The 18,963-nt window shown below is 66.0% G+C and overlaps 2 protein-coding genes across 3 annotated transcripts; one reads left to right on the top strand and one right to left on the bottom strand.

The window, feature by feature from the left end:
* Positions 1-86: 86 nt before the first annotated feature.
* Positions 87-10,565, bottom strand: SNRNP70 (small nuclear ribonucleoprotein U1 subunit 70). 2 transcript variants are annotated; one of them, XM_030545068.1, is made up of 10 exons: positions 10,463-10,565; positions 9,750-9,906; positions 9,535-9,597; positions 8,941-8,995; positions 8,703-8,767; positions 8,560-8,622; positions 7,627-7,708; positions 4,086-4,187; positions 2,254-2,341; positions 87-903 (listed from the first exon to the last, which is right to left on the bottom strand). In XM_030545068.1, the coding sequence occupies exons 2-10, from the start codon at positions 9,894-9,896 to the stop codon at positions 264-266; spliced, it is 1,305 nt and encodes a 434-aa protein (XP_030400928.1). In that variant the 5' UTR covers positions 9,897-9,906; positions 10,463-10,565; the 3' UTR covers positions 87-263. The 2 variants fall into 2 exon arrangements, with proteins under 2 accessions (XP_030400928.1, XP_030400929.1); XM_030545069.1 differs by having other exon boundaries at positions 9,750-9,909; positions 10,463-10,556.
* Positions 10,566-14,598: 4,033 nt separating this feature from the next.
* On the top strand, positions 14,599-18,763 carry KCNA7 (potassium voltage-gated channel subfamily A member 7). Its single transcript, XM_030545112.1, has 2 exons — positions 14,599-15,670; positions 17,788-18,763. Exons 1-2 carry the CDS (start codon positions 15,095-15,097, stop codon positions 18,676-18,678), a joined length of 1,467 nt encoding a protein of 488 aa, XP_030400972.1. The 5' UTR covers positions 14,599-15,094; the 3' UTR covers positions 18,679-18,763.
* The last annotated feature ends 200 nt before the right edge of the window (positions 18,764-18,963 follow it).

Raw genomic sequence — 18,963 nt, 5'->3', positions numbered from 1 at the left:
AGGGCTGAGCCCCGGGTACCAGGGCCAGCTGCTCTGGCCATTCCTAGCCCAGCCCCCCTGCCCCCCATAACAGCACCTCACAGCAGAACCATTAAAACCCCTTTATTGTGGTTAAAGAAAAGCAGATGCAGCCGCAGAGGGCTTTATACAAACGTGTGGCATTTCTGGGGGGTCACGCTACAGAACTGGGGGGACAAAAACTTACCCACCTAAAAAAAAAAAAGGGGGAAGTGGCCAGGCCGGCCCAGGGGCAGGGGAGCCCCTCACTCCAGGGGCTGCTCCAGCAGGTACCCGTTCTCTGTGGACATGTAGCCGTCTCCGGACTGCATGGACTCCTGGTCCAGGAACATGTCCTGGCTGGTCTCCTCCAGCGGCTCGGCCAGGCCGTTGTCCTGGCCGGCCCGTTCGTCTCGCTTCTCGGCTCCCCGCTCACCGCGCTCACCCCGCTCCCGTTTGTGCTCCCGGTCCCGGTCCCGCCGGCGCTCCCTGTCCCTCTCCCTGTCCCTGTCCTTGTCGCGGTCCCGGTGGCTGCGCCGGCGGTCTCGCTCCCGCTCCCTGTCCCTGTCCCTGCCCTTGTCCTCGCCCTCCAGCTTCAGCTCCAGCCTGTCCAGGCCCAACTCGCCCAGCGCCACCTCCTCGGCCTGGGCGTCCCCCCCCTCGGGCAGCTCCTCCTTCTTGTCGCGCTCCCGGTCCCGGTCCCGCTTGCGCTCCCGGCTGCGGCTGTGCCGCTTGCGCTCCCGCTCCTTGTCCTTGTCCTTGCTGCGCTCCCGGCTCCGCTTCCGCTCATCCTTCTCCCGGCTGCGGCTGCGGCGCCGGCGCTCCCTGGACCGGCTGCGCCGGCGTTCCCGCTCCTTGTCCCGCTCCCGGCTCCGGTCCCGCCGCTCTCGCTCCCGCTCCCGGTCCCTGCAGGGAGAGGGGCCCCAAGCATCACACCCCTAACCCTAACCCCTGGGCCATCCGGCACCCCATCCCTCGAGGGCAGGCAGGCCCATGGCCCACCACACTCCCACAATGCACTGGGCCATCCCCACCCCCTCTGACCAGCAGGGGGCACTGCAGATACCCACAGCCCTCCACGCTCCCACAATGCACTGGGACGGGGGGCACTACAGACACCCACAGCCCTCCACGCTCCCACAGTGCACTGGGACGGGGGCACTACAGACACCCACAGCCCTCCACGCTCCCACAATGCACTGGGACGGGGGCACTACAGACACCCACTGCCATCCACGCTCCCACAATGCACTGGGACGGGGGCACTACAGACACCCACAGCCCTCCACGCTCCCACAATGCACTGGGATGGGGGGCACTACAGACACCCACAGCCCTCCACGCTCCCACAATGCACTGGGACGGGGGCACTACAGACACCCACTGCCATCCACGCTCCCACAATGCACTGGGATGGGGGGCACTACAGACACCCACAGCCCTCCATGCTCCCACAATGCACTGGGATGGGGGGCACTACAGACACCCACAGCCCTCCATGCTCCCACAATGCACTGGGATGGGGGGCACTACAGACACCCACAGCCCTCCACGCTCCCACAATGCACTGGGACGGGGGCACTACAGACACCCACTGCCATCCACGCTCCCACAATGCACTGGGCCATCCCCACCCCCTCTGACCAGCAGGGGGCACTGCAGATACCCACAGCCCTTCACACTCCCACAATGCACTGGGACGGGGGGCCCTACAGACACCCACAGCCCTCCAGGCTCCCACAATGCACTGGGACAGGGGCACTACAGACACCCACAGCCCTCCACGCTCCCACAATGCACTGGGACAGGGGACACTGCAAAACCCACAGCCCTCCACGCTCCCGCAATGCACTGGGACGGGGCACTACAGACACCCACAGCCCTCCACGCTCCCACAATGCACTGGGACAGGGGCACTGCTAAACCCACAGCCCTCCACGCTCCCACAATGCACTGGAACGGGGGCACTGCAAACACCCACAGCCCTCCACGCTCCCACAATGCACTGGGACGGGGGCACTGCAGACACCCACAGCCCTCCACGCTCCCACAATGCACTGGACATCCCCACCCCCTCCGGCCAGCAGGGGGCACTGCAGACACCCACAGCCCTCCATACTCCCACAATGCACTGGGCCATCACTTCCCTCCCCCAAACTCCTCCAGACCCCACCCCACCATATCCCTTGGCAGGGGGTCTGGCCAATATGGGGGGGGCACGCGGGGTCCCCTGGGCACAGTCTGCCCCCCACTCACCGCTCGTCGTATCTGGAGGTGTCGTCTCGGCCGGAGTGCCTGATGTTGACATCTGCACCACCCCTCCGGGTGCCCCCCAGGCCACCACCTATAAAGAAAGTGCAGCTCTTCAGCACCCTGCCCCCAGCAGGGATCTATGGGACCAACTCAATCCCCCTGGCTCCCCCAACGGAGGGAAGGGAGGGGCACTATATGCCTCTAAACAGTCCGCTGGCACCTCCATATTCACCACTGCCCTGTGCTGATGCTCGGCTGTGCGCCGTCTGCCTGGCGAGGGCTCACTCTGCTGACCATTAAGCTCCGGTTGGACTGTGGGGGCTGCCGCTGGACACGAAGGTAGGAAGTCGGCTGGGGGGTGTTACTGAACTAGGTTGTGCGGCTGGGAACCCCCACAACCAGCCGTTCAGATGTGGCAGCGTGGAAGGCCTGTGAAGGGGAATCTGCACTGCTTAAGACTGTCACGGGATCCATGGCCAATGAAGACAAGGGAGGCTGCTTGACTCGTGTCCTAGCAAAAGCTCTTTCCAGCAAGCTGGAGGAACGTAGAACAGAGGGGAAGTGACATCATCAGTTGTCCTCACTCCCCGGGCTGGATTAATGCAGGGGCTTCAAGGGCCGCAGGCCCAGATGTGGCCTGCTGCTTCTTTTCATCGAGCCCGGCAAGCCCCGAGCCTCGGCGCCCGCCCCCAAGCCTGGAGCCGCGAGCACCAGCTTGCCAATGTGCCTCTATGGAAGGGGCATTCAGGGAATCTGCACGCTGCCTCCGCCCCCAGTGCCGGCTCCGCAGCTCCCATTGGCAGGGGCAGTGCCTGTGCACAGCAGCAGGGCCTCTCTGCCTAGGGGCCGGACATGCCAGCCATCTCGGGGAGCAGAGCCAGGGATCCTGCCTTAGCCCTGGCTGGGAGCCGCCCGAGGTAAATGCCTCCCAGCCAGAGCCTGCAACCTGCACCCCAACCCCCTGCTCCGAGTACATTCCAACCCCCCAGGGGCCCCACAAAAATCTAACAGCCCCAGGCCCACAGGAGAGTTAATCCTGCCCTCCTCACACCTCAAAGGAGAATCCAGCTTGTGTATGAAGGAAATCTACCATCAGGGTGAGATTATGCTCGATTCAAATCCTGTCGAGTTTATGGAACTCGAATTGCGGTGGGAGAGGGGTGGCCCAGAGCACCGCTGCTGCTCCCAAACTGCTGCCCCGGGGCAGCACCCAGGACCAGCTGTCTGGGGCTACACCGGCCGCAGCAGAAGCCACAGAGGTCCCAAAATCCGTGACTTCCGTCAAAGACTTGCAGCCTCACTTATGATCACTTAAAATCCCTTTCTGCAGTTAACAAATCGGTTCTGCATTTTATCTCGACCGATGGGCTTTGCTCGAAGCACAAACGGGAATCTGCTCAGGGTATAAAAGCTGGTGCACATCCTCGCCACACTGGGGGACGGGCGGGCTGGGTAATCAACTTACACGGCTCAGACTTCTGACCAGGGCAAGACCGTACAGCCCTGGGGTCCTAGGCTGGGAAGCTGCAGGGGGACTGGCTGGAAGAAGCAATCATGTCACTCAGCAGGGTGTGTCCCCACCTGCAGGTAGCTGTGTGAGTGCAGGACCTGGAGGGGTTTGCGGCTTGTCAGAGGGAGCCTGGGCTGGTTAGACAGAAGGCTCAGCGATACCCCAGTTCCAGGCTGCACCTTGGAGAGCCCGTCACAGGCTGGGTGGGGAGCTCCCGGCAGGGGACGCCGAGGGCTGTGCCGATTGTCTGCCACAGCACTGCAGGCCTGATGTGGGGTTGCTTCCCGGCTCTGCGTTCTGGTGGGGGGGTTTGTTCCTTACTCACCCAGCCTGCGGGGACGCCAACCCTTGACTGTCCGGCCTCTCTCCACGTCCACCAGCACCCTCCTGCCGTCAATTTTCTTGCCATCTGCGTGCTTGTATGCCGCTGCAACAGATTGGGGTGTCCACAAGGGCGGGGGGGGACGTTTCTGTTAGGCACGGAGCCCACACACAAGCCAGCCCGCCCGCCCGCCCCCCAGACACACACAGCTCCCCCCACCTGCCCCGTGGCTCCCCAGAGCCGGCCGAGGGGCTGCCCCACCCTGCAGTGGGGTAGCTTGCCCCGAGGTCCCCCCGCCCCCATGCTGCCTGGACTTCAGTAACTGGGTCCACGCCAAAGAACAGGACACCCCAACCCTGTTGAAGCCGAAGATCCGCAAGCCACGGCTGCTGGGCTGAATGGAGCAGCCCCTTGCCCCCCCCAGCCAGCCCCCCAAAGCTGCAAGGAAAGAAATGTTACCGACAAGTCAAATACCTGCGTTTGCCCCCCGCCTCCTCCCCGATGCCACGCTCGCTGCGTGGGACCCGGGCAGCCCCGTGGGGGGTAAACCCCTACGAGACGAGGGTACACCGCCCACCCCCCACCCCAGCCAGCCAGCTAACCCTGAATCCGCCATGCATCCCCCCCAAAGCAGGAGGTATTACACCTACAGGAAGGAGGGAGAGGAATCTGTGTACAACCAGGGGTGGTATGCGCAAAGGTTTTACAGTCTGGTACCCGGCTGGCACCCCCCCGCCTCCCCCTGCCAGTCACGCCCCTGCCGCCCCCCCCGCCTGTCGTCACCAGAGGAACAGAGTACAGATCCCTACGTGGCGGCTACAGATGGCACGCACAGGGGGGGAGGAGGGGGCGCTAGACGGGCACCGCTCACGAGAAGGAAATAAAAGCGTTTACCTGGAGAAACTACTTACAAAATATTTCAACTTAGCGCCTCAACTCAACGCATCAGGCTGCTAGCGTGGGCGCGGGAGGCCGGGCTCCGCCCCCGTGCCCCCGGCCGGGGCACTGGCATTTGGGGGGGTGGCGTGGCTGCCAAGCGACACCTCGCTGCCTTACCTGTCTTGGCAGCGGCGTAGGTGCACCCCCCATGGGAGGTACAGTCCCCCTGGCCCTGCCCGCCCCCCACAGGAGCTGGGGCACTACGGCATTGAGGGAACACTTACCAGCCCCACAATGGCTCAGCTGGAGCCCCCGCCTGGCCTGCCGCCTGGCTGAGGGGCCGAGGCAGGATTCTGCCTCTGCCCCCTCGTTGCCAGCTGGCTGGTCATGAGGGGACACAGCTGCCCACTCAGCCAGGACCCCGAGGGGGCAGGGCAGAGCACCCTAGCCACAGGGATGGGCCCCCCAGACCACCTCCGTCCAAGGCACTTGTGGGGAAACCTGGCCCCCCGAGAGTCCCCCATGCCAACAGAGCACACCCCCGGGGAGAGGGAGATCCTGCGCTGCCCTGGCTAGAATGGGGCCTAGATGCTGCTCTTGAGAGGGCCGGGGTCCTGGTTCCATCACAGGGCCGTGTCTGTCTGTGGTGCTGGTCCCGGCCAGGAGAGGCCGTGGCTTACCTGAGACCAACCTTATTGTCACCTTTCTACCAAGCCACCCTAGCCAGAACCTCCCCCCCAACTGCCGACCCCCATCAGAGAGAGCCCCATCGCCCTGGGCCAGGACTCAAAGGGGGGCTCGATCCCTGGGATCAGCAGGGCTCCGTTCCCTTGACACCACCCGTCACGGATCCCCAGCCTTCCAGTCGCTGGCCAACCTGGACCAAAGTTCAGCCTGGCCCTGCGCCCTCCCCCGGGTCCAGAGGTCGGCAGCGTGGCTGCTGGGGACACGACTTCAGGGCTCACACAGGGAGATATTGTAGGTCCTACTCAAACGGGGGCAGACCCGTCCCCTTACACAGTCTGATGCAGAGGGCTCAAGAGGGACTGGAGCCGGGCTGGGTTTAGTGCCCTCGGCGACGCCTCTCGAGGCCGGTGCCTCTGCCAGAGTTCAGCAGCCAGCACCCAGACCCCATCCCTGCGTGGGGCAGGCGGGTTCGCCAAGCCCAGCCCGGCTCAGCGCCCACGGGTGGTTCTACAGGGTTGGCGCGGTTGAGAAGCCGGGAGTGTAAGTGACTAACACTGCCCTGGGCTAGTGTCGCTGTGTGCCGGCTGCCTGCGTGTCAATCCCTTCCCGCCCACAGGGTGGGGGGCCCTGTCTCTGCGAGCTGCAGGGCACCGGTCCGAGGCTCAGCCGAGACTGACGCCCCAACCGAGCCCCAGGAGCGGGCCACGGAGTGGCTGGCTGCACCGGGGGCAGCCAGAGGAGCTAGTCTACCTCACCTCGCCAGCCTGGTGGGAACGGCTAAAGGCAGGACTCGAATATTCCCCACCCCGCTCGGATGCAACAAAGCTCAGAGCCCTGCACAGCACAGCCCACCCCGGCCTGGGCAGCGAGATGCCCAAAGGGAGATGGTAGCATGAGCAGAGAGCGCCCCTGGCTGGAGAGGCGGAGCTACGCTGGACGGACTGGGAGGGGATCAGGAAGTTGCCTGGGTTGCGGTTTCGTTGGGGGGATTAAGAGTCGGACAGATGCAGCCAGCGCTGCGAGCTCCCCCTCAGCAGTGCCGGCACAGACGTGCAGGCGGGACCAAAACCCAGCCCTGGGACATATTCGAGTCCTGCTTCATCAGCTGCGGGGAAGCATCCTACACAGGGTGATATCTGGCCTGGCCTGCCCTCCCCTCGCTACCTCTGGCAGGAATTCGGAGCCTGCACCCCCCCCGTCCGGTCTCCGCCCGGCAAGAGAGCGGAAGCCGGACGAGAGAGCAAGCTTCTCCGGTCCCCACCCGCACCACGCTAGGTGCCTACCGCTGCTGTGGCCTGGCTTGTGTATAGGTGTAGGGGTGCCGTGAAATCTTACCAACATACAAACCCTTATACCAACCATACACTGAGGTGTTGTATGGGGGGAGCATTAGCATCAGCTGCAAGCCAGCAGTGGCAATAGCCATCAGAAAGGTGGCTGCAGTGACAATAAGAACACAGAATTAATACACCCCTCCTCCCAACAGCATCGTTCACAACAGTCACTAGCGCCAAGATGCACCTGCACCCCCCCACACGCTCGAGCTGAGCTGCTCCCCCAGCTTCGCCGCTTCTGGGCTCAGCCCTGGAGCGGGGGCAGCTCGTGAAGCTCAGCGGTTCGGGGGGGGGGTACACACAGCGCTGAGCCCGTCGGAGCACAAGCACCCTCTCACTCACACGCCACGACCAGCAGCACCCTGATTACATTAATCTGCAGTTATGGGAGGGAGGGGCACCCCGCCTGCGGGGGTCATCTCAACATGAACCCTCTGATGGCCAGCCCCCAGCCCAGCCCCGCCTCCGTTGTTCATGTCGAGCTCCGTGGGGGGGGAAGGGAGCAGAGTAATGGAACCTGGGTTTGCACTGGCCCTGCGCCGGCCATGCGCTCCGTTACTTACCTCCGGGAGCGGGCCGGCCCCCAGATGGAAAACACGCGCTTTAGGGAGAGGCAAAGAGGCCCGGGCAGAGGTAGTACTCACAGTGCATGTCCCGCTCGTGCTCATACTCTATGAAGGCGTAGCCGCGCGGCTTTCCGGAACGCTTGCTGTACACCATGTAGATCTGGGGGTGCCGGGGGGGGGGGGGCAGGTTAATGACCCAAACACGGCCCCTCCCGCACACACATGCGCTGCTTAGCCCCGGCTTCAATCTGACACAAGCCACTGCCCCACAGCGCCTTTCACTGTGCTGGTTAACTCGCTGCAGACCAGCAGGGGGCGCTCCTGCGCCGACTGGGGTCTGACACACCAAGATGGCAGCCTCATCAGAGCCTTCCTGGTCAGGGGGGTAGCCTGGTCCCAACAGGGCACCACCAGGATAGGAAGAGCCAGGAACACCCTTCACCCCTGTGAAATCCTGCAAGGGGGCAGCGGGGTTTAACTTTCCAACCTGAAACCTGGGTGGGGCGGGGCAATGTACCAACCCAAAACCTGGGGTCAGTTAAACCCTGAGCATATGAACAAGCCCCACCAGCCAGGCAGCAAGGGGACTGGGGACCACCTCAGAGCAGCGGTTCACCCCGGTCGGTGTCCCATCTCCACCTGTAGTTGATCCTTCACAGGAAGGGAAAACCTGGCCCATATCTGGCTAGTTGTGCTGGGTGGGGTGGGGGGAATCCCCACCTGACCCCTGCAGGCAGGCTGAAGCCCCTAAGCATGAGAGTTCATTATGGTGACTGTCTCAGGGCAGAGCTGCCAGCGGTTAGAAGCCCACTGAGGCTCCCCAGGCAGGGCCCAGGAAGGAAGGGACCAAACGTGGGGATTTGCAGACTTCCAGGTCAGAAGGGACCCCTTCCCCCAGCATTCCTCTGGGCTAGCAGCTGGCAGGGGATGGAAACCCCCCCACTTCCCCAGGGTCAGTCACCCGCCCTGGGAACAGCATGGCCTTCTTTGTCCCCCAGAGCAGCCTCTTACCCGTTTGATGGGGCCATAGACCTCGAACTCTCTTCTGAGCTTGGATTCTGTCGTGTCGTAGTTCTGCGGGGGAGAGGACAGGCTGGTGAGACAGCTGCTGCTGGCGGTCAGGTGGCGGGGGGGGGGCAGCAGGGCGAACTTACCACTCTAGCCACGAAGAGGGTTTTGAAGGCGTCTCCCTGGGCGTTGGGGTCGTTGTGCGGGTCCCCTGGATGGGGACAGAACAGGGCTAGGCACGTGGAAACAGCAATGGCTGATGCCCCCCCAGCCCCCGTTTACCCTCCCATATGCTGAGGCACCCGTGAGGGCTTGTTCCCAGCAGATGGGAGTTAGATCAACCCCCCACCCTCCATGGTGATGGGACCCCCCCCCGACACTCACACATCTTCAGCTCATTCTCCACCTCCTGCTGCCTCCGCTCTATCTTCTCTCGTCTCTGTGGGAAGGAAAGGGAAGGAGTGACAGGCTCTGGCCTCCTGGCAGTGACTCTCCAGAGAGGAACCCCAGGACAGGATTTGAGGGGGGGCTCTCAGTCACTAGCACCCCCCAGGTTCTCAAAGTGCCGCTGCACTCACTGCTTCGTCCTCACCGCCTTCTGCAGGGCTGCGACCCCCAATTCACAGGCGGGGACTCCCAGGGACTCCCCCCAAAGCTCACACAGGGAGTTAGTGACGGAATTACCAGCGAGAGAACCCAGGAGTCCTGGCAGCCAAATCCTCCCCCGCTCCCCTCCCAGAGCTGGGGAGAGAACCCAGGCGTCCTGGCTCCCAGCCCCACGATTCAATCACCAGACTATATGGGAGAAGGGAGAACAGGAGAGACTCAGGCAGCAGAGCACGTCCTCAGCTCGCTCCTTCCCCACACAGTCCAGAGCTGGTTATGGAGGGGGGGGGTGCATGCAGACAAACCCCCCCACCGCGGTTGCCCATGTCCCTAGAAGGATGGGCTGAGTCCCATGCTTGCTGAGAGCCGTACCTTCCGCTCCATGCGCTCCTCCCGGGTCTCGGCGCGGGTGGGCGGAGGGGCATCGCGTGGGTCCTGAGCAGGGGAGAGAAGCACGTTAGCAGGGCATCAAGCAGGTGGGTGGCACAGAGATTGGGGGGGGGAGCCTGGCGGCTCTGGAGCAAAGAGGTGATGAGGCAACCAGCTCTCCCCCCTCCAGCCCCCTGCCAGCGGGGAGGCCAGCTCACCTCGAACTCCCGGATGTAGGGCGCGATGCCGCAGTAGGGCTGGTTGTGGTGCTTCTCATGAGGCAGCTTCTCCAGCGGGGGCAGGTACGGGATGGGGTCTCGGGGGGCGAAAAGCGCCAGCAGGTTGGGGGGCAGGAACTGCGTCATCTTGGGAAATCTGCTGGGGGGAGGAGATGCCAGATCGCTGGATCCCACAACAAGCGCACCCCCCCAGTGTGTGGGGTCACGGCCCCCCCCAACTCGGCCAATTAGGGGCCCCTTCCTGCTCCTTCCGTGGGGCCCTGCTCCCAGCGGCACCTCCCAGCTCATCTCAGCCACTTCCTGGGCAACCCGTGCGGCGCGGCGCGGCGCTGCTCCCCCCCGGGGCTCCTCAGCCCCCCCACCCCTGGGGCCTCCCCCCCGAGACCCGCCTGGACCCCTCGGGGCTCCTCAGCCCCCCCACCCCCATCCCACCCCTGGGGCCTCCCCCGGCCTGGACCCTTCGTGCCCCCCGGGGCTCCTCAGCCCCCCCACCCCCATCCCACCCCTGGGGCCTCCCCCGGCCCATCCCCCCTCTGCGGGCCGGGGCGCCGGGTCCCGGCAGCGACTCTCCGGGGCGGGGCGGGGCGGGGCGGGGCGGGAGGGGGCCCTGCGCCCCACACGGGACTCCGCCCCCCCCACCCGGACTCTCAATTCCGGCTCCCCCCCCCGGCGGTGCCGGGACCCCCCCTCACCGGCCGCGCCGCGCTCGGCTCCTCCCGCTGCCGCCTGGTCGGGGCCTGCTCCCTGCCCTCTCTGCGCATGCGCGTCCCCGTCACCGCGTCCGGATCCCTGCGCCGCCGGGACTCGGCTCGGGGGCGGGGGAAGGACGCGCGAGGCTGCGCGGCTGCGAACCTCCCCTACCCGGAAGGATGATCCCTCCGCCGCCGGCAGGAAAAGTAGTGCCCGAGCGCGGGGCAGGGGCAGACCATAATACTCGCCGCCGGGGGCGCTCCTGGCGCCATGGTGGTGACCCCCCGACCTGCGCTATGGCAACTGGGCCGTGACCCCTGAGCTGTGCTGTGGCAACCAGGCCATGACCCCTGACCTGCACCCTAGCAGTCTGAAAATGGGGAAGGCAGACCATAATACTCACCCTCGGCATAGGTTGCCCCATAGCAACGGAGCCCATGACCTCCAACCTGCGCCATAGCAACCGGGCCCATGACCCCTGACCTGCTCCATAGCAACAGGGCCATGACCTCTGACCTGCTCCATAGCAACCAGGCCATGACCTCTGACCTGTGCCATAGCAACTGGTCCCATGACCTCTGACCTGCACCATAGCAACCAGGCCATTATCCCCTGACCTGAGCCATAGCAACCAGGGATATGGCCCCTGACCCGCGCCATAGCAGCTGGGTAATGACCCTGATTCAAGCTGGGCTTGGGATACAGCCTCCTCTGCCCCTAGGGCAGGGCCCCGTACGCCCCAGGCCTGGCACCGCAGGGTCACGGGGGGCCCCGTACGCCCCAGGCCTGGCGCCGCAGGGTCACGGGGGGCCCCGTACGCCCCAGGCCTGGCGCCGCAGGGTCACGGGGGCCCCGTACGCCCCAGGCCTGGCGCCGCAGGGTCACGGGGGGCCCCGTACGGCCCAGGCCTGGCGCCGCAGGGTCACGGGGGGCCCCGTACGGCCCAGGCCTGGCGCCGCAGGGTCACGGGGGGCCCCGTACGCCCCAGGCCTGGCGCCGCAGGGTCACGGGGGGGCCCCGTATGCCCCAGGCCTGGCGCCGCAGGGTCACGGGGGGGCCCCGTACGCCCCAGGCCTGGCGCCGCAGGGTCACGGGGGGCCCCGTACGCCCCAGGCCTGGCGCCGCAGGGTCACGGGGGGACCCCGTACGCCCCAGGCCTGGCGCCGCAGGGTCACGGGGGGGCCCCGTACGCCCCAGGCCTGGCGCCGCAGGGTCACGGGGGGGCCCCGTACGCCCCAGGCCTGGCGCCGCAGGGTCACGGGGGGCCCCGTACGCCCCAGGCCTGGCGCCGCAGGGTCACGGGGGGCCCCGTACGCCCCAGGCCTGGCGCCGCAGGGTCACGGGGGGACCCCGTACGCCCCAGGCCTGGCGCCGCAGGGTCACGGGGGGGCCCCGTACGCCCCAGGCCTGGCGCCGCAGGGTCACGGGGGGGCCCCGTACGCCCCAGGCCTGGCGCCGCAGGGTCACGGGGGGCCCCGTACGCCCCAGGCCTGGCGCCGCAGGGTCAAGGGGGGCCCCGTACGCCCCAGGCCTGGCGCCGCAGGGTCACGGGGGGCCCCCTTATGCCCCAGGCCTGGCGCCGCAGGGTCACGGGGGGACCCCATACAGCCCAGGCCTGACGCCGAAGGGTCACGGGGGGCCCCGTACGCCCCAGGCCTGGCGCCGCAGGGTCACGGGGGGCCCCGTACGCCCCAGGCCTGGCGCCGCAGGGTCACGGGGGGGCCCCGTACGCCCCAGGCGCCGCAGGGTCACGGGGGGACCCCGTACGCCCCAGGCCTGGCGCCGCAGGGTCACGGGGGGTCCCGTACGCCCCAGGCCTGGCGCCGCAGGGTCAAGGGGGGCCCCGTACGCCCCAGGCCTGGCGCCGCAGGGTCACGGGGGGCCCCCTTACGCCCCAGGCCTGGCGCCGCAGGGTCACGGGGGGACCCCATACAGCCCAGGCCTGACGCCGAAGGGTCACGGGGGGACCCCGTACGGCCCAGGCCTGGCGCCGCAGGGTCACGGGGGGCCCCGTACGCCCCAGGCCTGGCGCCGCAGGGTCACGGGGGGGCCCCGTACGCCCCAGGCGCCGCAGGGTCACGGGGGGACCCCGTACGCCCCAGGCCTGGCGCCGCAGGGTCACGGGGGGACCCCGTACGCCCCAGGCCTGGCGCCGCAGGGTCACGGGGGTCCCGTACGCCCCAGGCCTGGCACCGCAGCGTCACGGGGGGCCCCGTACGCCCCAGGCCTGGCGCCGCAGGGTCATGCGGGGACCCCGTACGGCCCAGGCCTGGCGCCGCAGGGTCCTGGGGGCCCTCGTACGCCCCAGGCCTGGCACTGCAGGGTCATGGGGGCCCCCGTACGCTCCAGGCCTGGCGCCGCAGGGTCACGGGGGGCCCCTTACGCCCCAGGCCTGGCGGCGCAGGGTCACTGGGGGCCCCGTACGCCCCAGGCCTGGCGCCGCAGGGTCACGGGGGGCCCCTTACGCCCCAGGCCTGGCGCCGCAGGGTCACGGGGGGCCCCGTACGCCCCAGGCCTGGCACCGCAGATGGCTCTGGAGCAGAGATGCCCTCAGAGGAGCAGCAGATGGCGCTGGAAGGCTGTGTGAGGGGCACAGACACCCCTGGACAGAAACCTAACAGGACTAGGAGAAGGGAGTGTAGGGTGGTGAGTGATGTCGGGCGTGTTAGAGCAGGACTCCTGGGTTCTCTCCTCAGGGAGGGGAGGTGCATCTAGTGCTTGGAGCAGGTGGGGATCAGAGCCAGGACTCCTGGGTTCTCTCTCCAGCTCTGAGAGGGGAGTGGGGTCTAATGGTTAGAGCCTGGTGTGTTGCATACACACAGGGAAGCTGGCACAGTCCCTATAATTCAGGGAAGGGCAGAAGACACCCCACTAATTAATAAATTAATTAACTCTTCTTATCACACCCCCTCTCAGTCCAGGCAGGTTTACACCAGCCATTTCTGGGCACATATGTCATACCTATTAACAGATTATTTTCTTATTACACAGTTATCTCTTGATCCCTAATGCTTTGTTACTTGGGTGTGATTGCCTCTCTCCTCCTGACACTAGATTAATTAACCCTATTTTGGTTAACAAGCTTCGATTAGAATCCAGGAGCAGGAGGCCCAGAGGCAAGACACCCCAAAGGGAAGCGCTCATCCCCTTGGCCATTTGCATCTCACTTTTATGCTTGTTAATTATTCTCTGCAATTTACAGATGGTGGGAATAGAACCCAGGAGTCCTGGCTCCCAGGCCCCCTGTTCTAACCACTAGATCCCCTCCCCGAGCCAGGGATAGAACTCGGGAGTCCTGGCTTCCCAGCCTCCCCTTGCTATAACCACTAGACCCTCCTCCCCTCCCAGAGCCAGGGAGAGAACCCAAGAGTCCTTGCTCTAAACACTAGACCCCACTCTCCTCCCAGAGCCAGGGATAGAACCCAGGAGTCCTGGCTCCCAGTCCCCCACTCTAACCACTAGATCCCACTCCCCTCCCCGAGCAAGGGAGAGAACCCAGGAGTCCTGGCTCCCAGCCCCTTCTTGCTCTAAACACTAGACCCCACTCCCCTCCCATAGCCAGGGATAGAACCCAGGAGTCCCGGCTCCCAGTCCCCCACTCTAACCACTAGATCCCATTCCCCTCCCCTCCCCAAGCAAGGGATAGAACCCAGAAGTCCTGGCACCCAGCCCCTCCTTGCTCTAAACACTAGACCCCACTCCCCTCCCAGAGCCAGGGATAGAACCCAGGAGTCTTGGCTCCCAGCCCCCCTCTCTAACCACTGGATCCCACTCCCCTCCCAGAGCCAGGGATAGAACCTGGGAGTCCTGGCTTCTGAGCCTCCCCTTGTTATAACCACTAGACCCCCCTCCCCTCCCCTCCCCTCCCCGAGCCAGGGAGAGAACCCAGGAGTCCTGGCTCCCAGTCCCCTGCTCTAACCACTAGATCCCACTCCCCTCCCAGAGCAAGGGATAGAACCCAGGAGTCCTGGCTCCCAGCCCCCCTCTAACCACTAGACTCCCCTGCCCTCTCAGAACTGGGAACAGAACCCAGGAGTCCTGGCTCCCACCCCTTGTCTCCATATCATCCCTGGGAGCTGTCTGCCCCCGTTATTTTTAGTGCCCTCGGAGCCGAAGGGGCAGAGGGGTAGGGGCGGGCACTGGGGTTTGGCACAGGGGCGCTGGAAGTCAGAGCTGTCCTGAGAACATGACACCTTCCCGGTCTGGGAACGTGTTTACAGCCAGAGATCCCGGCCCTTGGCCTGAGGGACGGACGGACAGACAGATCCAGGGCTCAGAAAGCAGGAGGGTCTGGGGGGGGTGCAGAAGAGGGGCACGGGGAATTGTCAGAGCAGAAAAGAAAGGGTGAGAATAGAAGAAAGTGTATGTGGGGGGGGGGACATATGGTGTGAATGAATCAGGGCCTGAGCAGGAGAGGGTACAGGCTGAGTGTGGGAAGGGGGAAATGAATTGGGGCTGGAGGAGGAAGTAGGAGCTGAGTGCAGGAAAGGAGAAGCGAATCGGGGCCAAGAGAGGTGGGAACACAGTGTGAGGGAGGGAACGAATCAGTGGAGAGAGAAGCAGGGGCACCCACGGTGGGGAACCCCCCCGTCCCGGCCCATGGCCACCGTTGCCAGGCCCTGACCTCCCCCGCCATGGAGAAGCCGGCGCTGCCAGCGGGGGGACCCGCCGAGGCGCCTGGCCCCTACATCCCGTGCCTGCGCCGGGACTGCTGCGAGCGGGTGGTGATCAATGTGGCGGGGCTGCGGTTCGAGACCCAGGCCAGGACCTTGCTCCGGTTCCCCAACACCCTGCTGGGCGACCCTCGGCGCCGGCACCGCTACTACGACCCGCTGCGGGGCGAGTTCTTCTTCGACCGCAGCCGGCCCTGCTTTGACTCCATCCTCTACTACTACCAGTCGGGCGGGCGGCTGCGGCGCCCCGCCAACGTCCCTCTCGACATCTTCCTGGAGGAGCTGAAGTTCTACCAGCTGGGCGAGGAGGCGCTCAGCAAGTTCCGGGAGGACGAGGGCTTCGTCAAGGAGGAGCAGCGCCCGCTGCCCGGGCCCGAGTTCCTCAAGCAGGTCTGGCTGCTCTTCGAGTACCCAGAGAGCTCGCAGGCCGCCCGCATCATCGCCATCATCTCCGTGCTGGTCATCCTCATTTCCATCGTCATCTTCTGCCTCGAGACGCTGCCCGAGTTCCGGGACGAGCGGGACATTTCGCTGCCGGTGAGCGAGGGGGTTTGCAGGCCCGGCCCTGCGGCTCTACCACCCTGCTGTGCGCCCGGTGCCCAGCCCTGCAGCTCCACAGCCCTGCTGTGTGCCCGCTGCCCCCTCCCCATGGCTCCAACCCTGCTGTGTGCCTGCTGCCCCCCTCCCCATGGCTCCATCGCCCTGCTGTGTGCCCGCTGCTGGACCTTGCGGCTCTTCCGTCCTGCTGTGTGCCTGCTGCACCCCCCACAGCTTCATCACCCTGCTGTGTGCCCGCTGCCCCCCTCCCCACAGCTCCATCGCCCTGCTGTGTGCCCGCTGCTGGACCTTGCAGCTCCTCCGTCCTGCTGTGTGCCCGCTGCCCCCTCCCCATGGCTCCACCACCCTGCTGTGTTCCTGCTGCCCCCCTCCCCATGGCTCCATCGCCCTGCTGTGTGCCCGCTGCTGGACCTTGCAGCTCTTCCGTCCTGCTGTGTGCCTGCTGCACCCCCCACAGCTTCATCACCCTGCTGTGTGCCCGCTGACCCCCCCTCCCCACAGCTCCATCGCCCTGCTGTGTGCCCGCTGCTGGACCTTGCAGCTCCTCCGTCCTGCTGTGTGCCCGCTGCCCCCTCCCCATGGCTCCACCACCCTGCTGTGTACCTGCTGCCCCCCTCCCCACGGCTCCATCGTCCTGCTGTGTGCCCGCTGCCCCCTCCCCATGGCTCCACCACCCTGCTGTGTGCCTGCTGCCCCCCTCCCCATGGCTCCATCGCCCTGCTGTGTGCCCGCTGCTGGACCTTGCGGCTCCTCCGTCCTGCTGTGTGCCCGCTGCCCCCTCCCCATGGCTCCACCACCCTGCTGTGTGCCCGCTGCCCCCTCCCCATGGCTCCACCACCCTGCTGTGTGCCTGCTGCCCCCCTCCCCATGGCTCCATCGCCCTGCTGTGTGCCCGCTGCTGGACCTTGCGGCTCCTCCGTCCTGCTGTGTGCCCGCTGCCCCCTCCTCATGGCTCCATCGCCCTGCTGTGTGCCCGCTGCTGGACCTTGCAGCTCTTCCGTCCTGCTGTGTGCCTGCTGCGCCCCCCACAGCTTCACCACCCTGCTGTGTGCCCGCTGCCCCCTCCCCACGGCTCCATCATCCTGCTGTGTGCCCAATGCCAGGCCCTGCGGCTCCTCTGTCCTGCTGTGTGCCCGCTGCCCAGCCCTGCGGCTCCACCGCCTTGCTGTGTGCCCACTGCCCCCCTCCCCACGGCTCCACCACCCTGCTGTGTGCCCGCTGCCCCCCTCCCCACAGCTCCATAGTCCTGCTGTGTGCCCAATGCCAGGCCCTGCAGCTCGTCTGTCCTGCTGTGTGCCCGCTGCCCAGCCCTGCGGCTCCACCGCCTTGCTGTGTGCCCGCTGCCCCCCCTGCAGCTCTACTGCCCTGTTGTGTGCCCGCTGCCCCCCTCCCCATGGCTCCATCATCCTGCTGTGTGCCCGCTGCCCAGCCCTGTGGCTCCTCCGTCCTGCTGTGTGCCCGCTGCCCAGCCCTGTGGCTCCTCCGTCCTGCTGTGTGCCCGCTGCCCGGCCCTGCGGCTCCACTGCCCTGCTGTGTGCCCGCTGCCCGGCCCTGTGTTCCCTCCACCCCACCACCGACCCCATCCCAGCTTCCCCTCTGCCTGGAAATCTTGTTCGAGTTCTGGGACAAGAGGGACATCTCGCAGCTGGTGGGTGGGAGGAAAGGGGGACCCCCTAAAATTTCAGCATCCCCTGCACCCCACCCTCCTTCCCAGAGCTGGGAGAGAGCCCAGGAGTCCTGCCTGCTCGCAGGGGGCCTGGTTCATGGCAGGCTGGGTCAGGGATGGTGCTGACTGGCCTGGATGTGTGGGTCCTGTGCAGTGCGAGCCACCCAGCCCCCGCCGCCCCCTCCCACCCTCCGGGCTGGGTGACCTCCCCACACCTCGTCCCCAGGCTGCTGGCCGATAATTGTCAATTTGCTGATGCAGCTGGGGGAAGCGGGGGATTCCCTGTGGGGAGGCGGGGATGACCTGGGCTGCATGCCACGCCCTCCCCGCTGCACCACCCACCCAACCCCCTGCTGCAGTGCCGCAGGCCAGGCTGCCTCCCCAGCTGGGTTTCCCCCTGACCCCTTCCTCCGTCACGTGTCCCCACCAGATCCCCCATCACCGGGCCAACAGCAGCCACGTGCACGCCCCCAAGAGCCAGCTGGACGACCCCTTCTTCATCGTCGAGACCATCTGCATCTGCTGGTTCTCCTTCGAGCTGGTGGTGCGGTTCCTGGCCAGCCCCAGTAAGCCGGCCTTCTTCAAGGACATCATGAACATGATCGACTTCGTGGCGATCATCCCCTACTTCGTGGCGCTGGGCACGGAGTTCGCCCGGCAGCGGGGGGTGGGCCAGCCAGCCATGTCGCTGGCCATCCTCCGTGTCATCCGGCTGGTCAGGGTCTTCCGCATCTTCAAGCTTTCGCGCCACTCCAAGGGGCTGCAGATCCTGGGCCAGACGCTGAAGGCCAGCATGCGAGAGCTGGGCTTGCTCATCTTCTTCCTCTTCATCGGCGTCATCCTCTTCTCTAGCGCCGTCTACTTCGCCGAGGCTGACCACACCGAGACCAACTTCACCAGCATCCCTGAGGCCTTCTGGTGGGCCGTGGTCACCATGACCACGGTGGGCTATGGGGACATGTCCCCCGTGACAGTGGGCGGGAAGATCGTGGGCTCGCTGTGTGCCATCGCCGGGGTCCTCACCATCTCCCTCCCGGTGCCCGTCATTGTCTCCAACTTCTCCTACTTCTACCACAGGGAGACAGAAGGCGAGGAGCAGGGCCAGTACATCCATGTGGCCGGCTGCCCTGGCCGCCTGCCCTCCCCGTTGGTGCCCGCCCGCTGGGAGAAGGCCTGCAGCAAGGAAGAGACATACTGTGGAGATGGGGCCCTGGCGCTGCCCAACTCCCGGCTCCTGGATGGGATGGTGGCCTCGGCCAGCAGCCAGACGGTCCTGTTGGAGCCCCAGCATCCCAACCGGGGCCTGGTGACCCAGGTGTGAACCTGCTGGCGCCTTTCCCCACCCAATTTCCAACCTGCCGCCCCCACCCCTCCTCGGCGCCTCTCTTGGGCGATGGGAGACGAGATTGGGTCCTGGTTTTGGCCACTCTGTCTCTAACCAGAGTGGGACGAGGGAGTGAGGGGTGTCTCCTGGCACAGATACTGCCCCCCCTCATCTGGCCAGAAAGCTCTGGATGCAGCAGGCCCGGTACCGACGCCTCCCCCGCCCCCCAGTCCCGTCTCCCGCTCCCTGACTGAGAGCAGCTGGCCGCGGGGCACTTGCTGA

The sequence above is a fragment of the Gopherus evgoodei genome, unplaced genomic scaffold, assembly GCF_007399415.2.
Source record: "Gopherus evgoodei ecotype Sinaloan lineage unplaced genomic scaffold, rGopEvg1_v1.p scaffold_35_arrow_ctg1, whole genome shotgun sequence".
NCBI lineage: Eukaryota > Metazoa > Chordata > Testudines > Testudinidae > Gopherus > Gopherus evgoodei.
Note: the sequence above shows the minus strand (reverse complement) of the source record. Positions and strands in the feature narration are given on the sequence as shown.

What these genes read in the sequence shown, in the direction of transcription:
- KCNA7 (XM_030545112.1), top strand. Translation starts at nt 15,095, where the DNA reads ATGGAGAAGCCGGCGCTGCCAGCGGGGGGACCCGCCGAGGCGCCTGGC. An exon ending in AGCGGGACATTTCGCTGCCG is followed by an intron (nt 15,671 to 17,787) that starts GTGAGCGAGGGG and finishes TGTCCCCACCAG; the next exon opens with ATCCCCCATCACCGGGCCAA.
- SNRNP70 (XM_030545068.1), bottom strand. Translation starts at nt 9,896, where the DNA reads ATGACGCAGTTCCTGCCCCCCAACCTGCTGGCGCTTTTCGCCCCCCGA. An exon ending in CCCTCTTCGTGGCTAGAGTG is followed by an intron (nt 8,623 to 8,702) that starts GTAAGTTCGCCC and finishes TCTCCCCCGCAG; the next exon opens with AACTACGACACGACAGAATC. An exon ending in GCACGAGCGGGACATGCACT is followed by an intron (nt 4,188 to 7,626) that starts GTGAGTACTACC and finishes AATCTGTTGCAG; the next exon opens with CGGCATACAAGCACGCAGAT.